Source organism: Eurytemora carolleeae, unplaced genomic scaffold (assembly GCF_000591075.1).
Source record: "Eurytemora carolleeae unplaced genomic scaffold, Eaff_2.0 scaffold2655, whole genome shotgun sequence".
Lineage (NCBI taxonomy): Eukaryota > Metazoa > Arthropoda > Copepoda > Calanoida > Temoridae > Eurytemora > Eurytemora carolleeae.
The window spans coordinates 1-8,556 of NW_019398542.1; the positions used below are offsets into that span (position 1 = coordinate 1).

Genomic DNA, 8,556 nt, shown 5'->3' on the forward strand with positions numbered 1-8,556 from the left:
GGGTGTGTGTGTGTAAGATTAACCTGTAGAATCTGCTCTAGCTGTTTCTCTATCTGATGAAAGGTTGGACGCTTCTCTGGTATCTGGGCCCAGCAACTCAGCATCATACTATACCTAGATATATATATATATGTCTAACTGAAGTTCCCGCAATGGCCTGTGAAATAAAAAAATTGAATTTTGTTATTCCCTGGGTACCCATGGCTTCCCTCAAAAATATTCAGTCAGATTGGTCAACCCATTTGACCAGCTATAAAGCTAACATATATATATATTATATACAAGCGAAGAGTTTTATTATAAAGCTATAATAGATTATAGGATTTAGTATTCTGTACTATATATACCCATACTGCAAATCATAAGGAATAGGAACAGATACAAGAAAATAAGAATATATGACTGCAATTGAGCATACATTGAAGGTACCTTCCAATTTTAAAGAGGCATGTCCGATTCACAACAGTACCCTTTAAACCTTTATCGGATCAATGTAATGAAAGGTATCGTTAGTTTTCTTTCATGAAAATAGTTTAATTCAGAGAATTTTCCCAGATTTTTTAGCAGAAGAAATGCTCCAGTCGCACAGTGGAAAATAATGAATTTAAAACTATTTAAACACAGTTATGTGATTCAATCTTAATGAACCAAAGCTACCCATGCTACCCTTGGGAGTAGGACATGTCATTCGCAGAACTGTGTCACTTGAAACTTCGAGTACAGTTCATGAACAGCAATAAGGAATGTACCACGGGCAGCAGTAGTACATTTGAATTTCCGAGCCGGGTCAATCCGGTCCCAGTTTGTACTGTACCTATAGCTCTATGGACAGGACTAACCGTTGCAACAAGGTTGACGCGATCAGACATGCTTCATATAGGTTGAATTTACTTTTACTAAAAGGGCAGATATCAAGTTAAATTTTATCTAACATAATATTTCGATCTTTCCACAAAATAGTTTTATGAACATCATTTCTCATATGGCGAGGTTCATCAGTTTTCGACCCGAGGATATATAGTTCAATTAGGCATTCTTGGAACTAGTTAATTATATAGAATTAATGAAACCACTCTAACAACTCTATACTTACATACGCACTTACTGATATTTATTTATTTTCAAACATCACAGTTTAGGGAATAAAAGAGGAGATGGGGGAGGCTATAAGTTAGGGAATTGAAGGAGAGAGGGATGGGGTCTATAATTTAATTGAAAATGATAAGATCCCGCTGTCGAGGCAATTTGTCGGTCTGTTTTTTGTTATTTTCAGACAAAGTAGTAATTTATTGATGAATGTCAAAGATTAAAATGTCAGATAGCAGTTTATCAATGTGTTTTCTCAGTTCTGGCTGAAGTATTTTCTTATGCCTGGGAACCAGACGTGCACTAGGGCTAGCACAACTGGTCGGTTGGATATACGGCTAGCACAACTGGTCGGTTGGATATACGGCTAGCACAACTGGTCGGTTGGATATAATATGTGCATTTGATTAGGTGATTTTTAAAATTTTTAAATAAAATGAAATTTTGACTTTTTAAAATCCCATACATGTCGCTACCGTCTTTATATTTCAACAAATAAAAAATATTATATTTTCAACATTTGTTTCAAGTTTGATATAAGAGGATTTAAGCATGAATGTCGAGAATACCCTTAAGGGGACTTTAAAATAATAATAAAAACTAACCCTGCTTGAATTTGTATCATTGGAAATTCTTTACTCAGAATTTTCTCAATTGGAATTTTTTTTATTAAGAAAATCAATAAAACTTACAGATTCTTTGAACAGTTTTCAGGTCTCTGCATTCTGTATCCAGCCGAGAGAAGAGGGTAGAGCCTATCTGGTTGTACACCAGGATACGGGGAACTACCCAGCGTCACTGAACATGATATGTTATGAACCTTAATCTAAGCGCATAATATGATGTTCACAGTGGACTAGGGTCAATTTGAATTCGAACCGGACCGACCCCTTGTACCGGGCTTAGTGACACGCGGCAAGTACCGACCATACCCTATCCTATGCTGGTTTCAACTTTGATGGCGCGGCCATACTTTTTACAGTACCCGGCCTGTCTAAGGTCGATTTATCCCACTAGTTTAGTTTGATTTACCCCACTAACGTAGTTTAGTGTGTGTTATCAACCCTAATTTTTAAATACAATTGTGGCTGCGGATTAACTACAAAGGAATTGAGTTTTTGCCACAAACTCACATTTTCCGATCCCTATTTCTTTGCAATCTTTCAAACTTAGATTATTTTATCCAACATAATTCATAGTTTGAAATATCAAAGGTATATGACATTAGGGTGTAAATATATGAGGATTAGAAAATCAGAGTTTGTGCCAAAGACTCAAATCCTTAAGTGTAAAAACCTGTCTTCTTTAAGATTAAAATCCCGGATATACAACGTCAAACTTCAAGAACTATTTCATTGAGTTTAAAATCCCGAATATGTCATGTCAAACTAGAAGAGCTATCTCTTTGAGATTAAAATCCTGGATATACCATGTCAAACTAGAAGAGCTATCTCTTTGAGATTAAAATCCTGGATATACCATGTCAAACTTGAAGAGTTATTTCATTGAGTCTGAAATCCCGGATCTACAACGTCAAACTTGAAGAACTATTTCATTGAGTTTAAAATCCCGGATATACCACGTCAAACTAGAAGAGCTATCTCTTTGAGATTAAAATTCTGGATATACCATGTCAAACTAGAAGAACTGTTTCATTGAGTTTAAAATCCTGGATATACCACGTCAAACTTCAAGAACTATTTCATTGAGTTTGAAATCCCGGATATACCACGTCAAACTTGAAGAGTTATTTCATTGAGTTTAAAATCCCGAATATGCCATGTCAAACTTGAAGAACTATTTCATTGAGTTTGAAATCCCGGATATACCACGTCAAACTTGAAGAGTTATTTCATTGAGTTTAAAATCCCGGATATACCACGTCAAACTAGAAGAGCTATTTCTTAGAGTTTAAAATCCCGAATATGCCATGTCAAACTNGTTTGAAATCCCGGATATGCCATGTCAAACTTGAAGAACTATTTCATTGAGTTTAAAATCCCGGATATACCACGTCAACCTAGAAGAGCTATTTCTTAGAGTTTAAAATCCCGGATATACCACGTCAAACTTGAAGAACTATTTCATTGGGTTTAAAATCCCGAATATGCCATGTCAAACTTGAAGAACTATTTCATTGAGTTTAAAATCCCGGATATACCACGTCAAACTTGAAGAGCTATTTCTTAGAGTTTAAAATCCCGAATATACCACGTCAAACTAGAAGAGCTATTTCTTAGAGTTTGAAATCCCGGATATACCACGTCAAACTTGAAGAACTATTTCATTGAGTTTAAAATCCCGGATATACCACGTCAAACTAGAAGAGCTATTTCTTAGAGTTTAAAATCCCGAATACACCACGTCAAGCTAGAAGAGCTATTACTTAGAGTTTTAATTCCCGGATATGCCACTTCAAACTAGAAGAGCTATGTTTTTTGAGTTTAAAATCCCGGATATACAACGTCAAACTAGAAGAGCTATTTCTTAGAGTTTAAAATCCCGAATATGCCACGTCAAACTAGAAGAGCTATAATTGAGAAAAAAGAAAATTGTTTTGAAATCATAATATGTTATTGCAGTTACCAAATACATTTGTTTTTCTTACACTGGCATAAAATCAGAACTAGAGGAGTAACGAGGTCACAAAGTCGTAACAGTCGTAACATCAATTGATTTTGATCTTTTTCTACCGGTTAGTTTGCAGTAATACTGTTGCAACCCTAGATAATTGATGATGTAAACCTTTAATATTTCAAACATTGACCATTCAATCTAACAATATATGCATTACTAAAGATTTGCGAAGATATATATTGATCATTGTTTTGCGTAAATATGCTAAAGATAAAAAGTATCATGAAGGAACAGAAAGAAGTGAAATAACGAAAATAATATATTTCCCTGAGGCAGGGAAGGTAGATTACTATAAATGGATTGTGTAGGAGTGGAAAATTAATCCAACAAAAATAAAACATTTATATAAATACTTTTTCTTTAACTCTTCCGGATATTTTGAAAATTAAAAATTTTGAATAAAATATCCTGTAAAACATCATTAAGTCTGGAAAACTAATAGATTTTTGTAAGTACATTCATTATTTTGAAAATCCAGAAAAACAGGAAAATCCCGGGACTTTTCCCTCACCTTGAGTCACACAGACCTCACATTTAGTTCACTAGAAAGGGATTACTCATTTGGTTTACTGTCCTGGTCTGTAATTTTAGTATACAGCTTGCTTTAGCTGATTAAAAGTCGACCTGGTACTTGAAATGAACTTTTGATATTTAGACATTAAAGACGGCCAATGTTGGCTTGGCAAATCCCGTCATTAAAGTATAAGTTTAACGAATTTATCTAAGTAAAATTTTGTACTTTAATGATAAATATATATTTATCTATCTATAACTAAAATAAATGATCTAGCTGGATTCATAGGTTAAAATTTCAATGGTCTGACCCATCAGATTGCAAAGACATAGGGATTCAAACATTAGAGTTTGTGTCAAGGATTCAGTTCTTTTGGCATAGACAAATTACAATTATGTAAAATTTATGAATATGAAACCCCGGTTACGTATTTACCTAACTCCCAAAGTAAGACGCCAAAGCCCCAAACATCAGATTTTGAAGTATAGATATGATCCCTTAGGCTTTCTGGAGCCATCCACTTTATAGGCACTGAAAATGGAATGTTTTAATGAATTCTTTAAATAAAATAGTTGTATTAATGGAATGTTTAGTGAATTCTTTTAATAAAATAGGTTTGTTAATTGAATGTTTTAGTGAATACTTTTAATAAAATAGTTGTATTAATGGAATGTTTTAGTGAATTCTTTTAATAAATAGGTTTGTTAATGGAATGTTTTAGTGAATTCTTTTAATAAAATAGGTTTGTTAATGGAATGTTTAGTGAATTCTTATATTAAATAGGGTTGTTAATGGAATGTTTAGTGAATTCTTATACTTAATAGGGTTGTTAAACGATTTTTTGTCTTTCTAAAAACAATCGCATATATCGCATTTAGAAAACACGACTCACTCGTTTTGAACTTTTAAAAAACAACAAAAAAATACAATATTTATTTACGATCATTTTTGAAAATATTTTTGCTGAGTTTTATGACAATTAATTTCATTCTTTTCAGGAAGATAAGCTTACGAATTCTGTTTTCAATTTTTTTATCATAACCTTAAATAACCTGAATGTTTTCTGATATCAGAGTTTTCCGACCAAAAAAAAATTTGTATTTTGTCGCAAAAATGTTGCTAACGAAGGGTCGTTGTTAACGAATCGACAAAAATTTAAAACGACCTTCCTTCTTCAACGAAACGACGAAATAAAACTAAAAACAACTTATTCGTTTTAATTAATTTTTTTTTAAAACTATCGTTTTTAAAAATAACCGTTTCGTTTGCTTTCTTTGTCGTCTGAAACCAAACTATCGTTTTTAAAAACGTGAAAACGATTCATCCCATAACTGTAAATATACTTTAGACTGATGTTGCATACTACATAATAATAATAAAATAATAAAAAATAATACAGATTACTGTAGTTTTGGTATTATTGGTTAGACGTAAACACATTTATATAATCCAATTAAATACATTCATCCCATTCAATATTGAAGGATATATGTACGTACGTAGGAGGGTATCTATATATATATATATAAAGGTGTAAAATTGTGCTTTGGGAACTCAGGAGAACTACGGGAATGCAGGGGGGTTTAATAGGGAACAAACTCAATTTTTCTAATCCTATATCTTTCAACCTTTGATATTTCAAACTTAGATTATTTTATCTAACATAATTCACACTACATTCGGTTGCAAAGATGTAGGGATTAAAAAATCAGAGTTTGTGGCAAAGATTTAATTCCTTTCCATCAATTTGCAATGCAGGGTCGACTTTAAAGTGCAGCAGTGTCTTTTTTTGCAGCCCTGAACATAGACATTTTTGCACTATATAAGGCTTTAATTTTTAGAAACTAGTATACCAAAAAGAAATAGATTTAACATTTTTATTAAAAAAATATTAGATTCTTTGTTGTTTGCTTGAAAAATTTACCCTGACAATAAATCATTTCTTTATAATGTCACAAGAACACTCATTCGTTGAAAATTTGTAAAAAGCATAAACCATTTTTCAACACTTTAAACCATTTTTCAACACTTGGATGGTCTTTCAAATTCTTTGGGTTTCCACATATTTTAATTCAAAATTAAATTGAAATACACTAGTATGCATCCTGACTCTGTTCTCAGGATTTGTTTTTCCCCAAAAAACGTCAGATTTCAATTCCGTGTTTCAGAATAAAAACTAGGCAAGGGTGGCTTGAAGTAGGACGAAGGATTTGAAAAGGCATGATCTAATCCCTCCAATTATTGTGATTAAATATGGAACAGTGAGCGAGGGACTAATTTCTTAATAAACGATTATTGGATTAAAACAAAAATAAAATAGTTACATTTTCCAGAGGATCTCTTCCAGTAGGCCTCGTCAGTGTAAACATCTCGGGAAAGTCCAAAATCTGAGATTTTACACATTTTCCCCTCCGCTACCAGCACATTTCTAGCAGCTAGATCACGGTGAACTAACTAGAATACAAGTAGGTTAGCTACCAACACATTTCTAGCAGCTAGGTCACGGTGAACTAACTAGAATACAAGTAGGTTAGCTACCAGCACATTTCTAGCAGCTAGATCACGGTGAACTAGCTAGAATACAAGTAGGTTAGCTACCAGCACATTTCTGGCAGCTAGATTACGGTGAACTAACTAGAATACAAGTAGGTTAACTACCAGCACATTTCTAGCAGCTAGATCACGGTGAAATAACTAGAATACAAGTAGGTTAGCTACCAGCACATTTCTGGCAGCTAGGTCACGGTGAACTGACTAGAATACAAGTAGGTTAGCTACCAGCACATTTCTAGCAGCTAGATCACGGTGAACTAACTAGAAGACAAGTAGGTTAGCTACCAGCACATTTCTAGCAGCTAGATCACGGTAAACTAACTAGAATACAAGTAGGTTAGCTAACAGCACATTTCTAGCAGCTAGATCACGGTGAACTAACTAGAATATAAGCAGGTTAGCTACTAGCACATTTCTAGCAGCTAGGTCACGGTGAACTAACTAGAATACAAGTAGGTTAGATACCATCACATTTCTAGTAGCTAGGTCACGGTGAACTAACTAGAATACAAGTAGATTAGCTACCAGCACATTTCTAAAGCAGCTAGATCAATGTGATTGTATTACAAGTATTTGTAACTGCACTTTAACTAGTTTTACCGTTAGTTCAACTAGTTGCAACTGTAGTTTAACAAGTTGTAAAAGTCAATCAACTAGCTGTAACTGTAGTTTAACTATTTGTAATTGTAGTTCAACTAGCTGTGATTGTAGTTCAAATAGCTGTAATTGTAATTTAACTAGTTTTAATTTTGGTTCAACTAGTTGTACCTGTAATTCAACTAATTGTAACAATAGTTCAACCAAATTTACCTGTAATTCAACTAGTTGTAATTGTAATTCAACTAGTTGCAATTGTAATTCAACAAGTTGCAATTGTAATTCAACGAGTTGTAATTGTAGTTCAACTACTTGTACCTCTTGTACCTCTTATTAGAAAATATGAGATGAATTGGGTCCTTTTCTTGCTCGACTATGCTATAGATATAAAGATTTCCTTCTAACACAAAATTAGGTTGAAATAAAACAAATACATCTCGCTGAAACCCTTTTAAACTATTCAACAAGAGCAATTTGGTTGGGAGTTCCTTTTAATCAGAGCAATTTGGTTGGGAGTTCCTTTTAATCCTTTTAATTAAAACTTTTCAATTTTCACCAACCTTCATTTCCGATAAATAAACCATTCCTTTGGAAACTTGCCAGGCAAAGTTAGTCAGATCAGTAGAGTTGATTTGGTAAACAGATTCATCTTAATTATACTAGTTGGTAAACAGAATCATCTTAATTATACTAGTTGATAAACAGATTCATCTTAATTATACTAGTTGGTAAACAGATTCATCTTGATCATACTAGTTGGTAAACAGATTCATCTTAATTATACTAGTTGGTAAACAGATTCATCTTAATTATACTAGTTGGTAAACAGATTCATCTTGATCATACTAGTTGGTAAACAGATTCATCTTAATTATACTAGTTGGTAAACAGATTCATCTTAATTATACTAGTTGGTAAACAGATTCATCTTAATTCAGCTTGAATATCCATGTTATACTGAAAACAAGTTCTAAACCGTAATCCAAAGCTGTCTAATTTATTGTCTGTGTGTAATCTGCGGTCTTAATAGAGTATTGATCATATAAATTGAAGTATCTATTTTCTAGGTATCATTATTCAGTAATAACAACTAATAATACGTAATTGGACTCACTCAACTAAACTAACATACAGTAAGTATAATTAAGAGAGAGGGGTATTATTTATTC

At 33.0% G+C, this 8,556-nt stretch overlaps 1 protein-coding gene across 1 annotated transcript; it reads right to left on the reverse strand.

The window, feature by feature from the left end:
• Nucleotides 1-23: 23 nt before the first annotated feature.
• LOC111717484 (proto-oncogene tyrosine-protein kinase receptor Ret) lies at nt 24-8,036 on the reverse strand (the record flags this gene model as incomplete). Its single annotated transcript, XM_023492981.1, is given in 5 exon segments — nt 24-114; nt 1,779-1,884; nt 4,673-4,768; nt 6,562-6,691; nt 7,948-8,036. Coding segments are annotated over 5 exon segments (512 nt in total), but the record flags the coding sequence as incomplete, so codon positions are not given.
• Nucleotides 8,037-8,556: the final 520 nt, after the last annotated feature.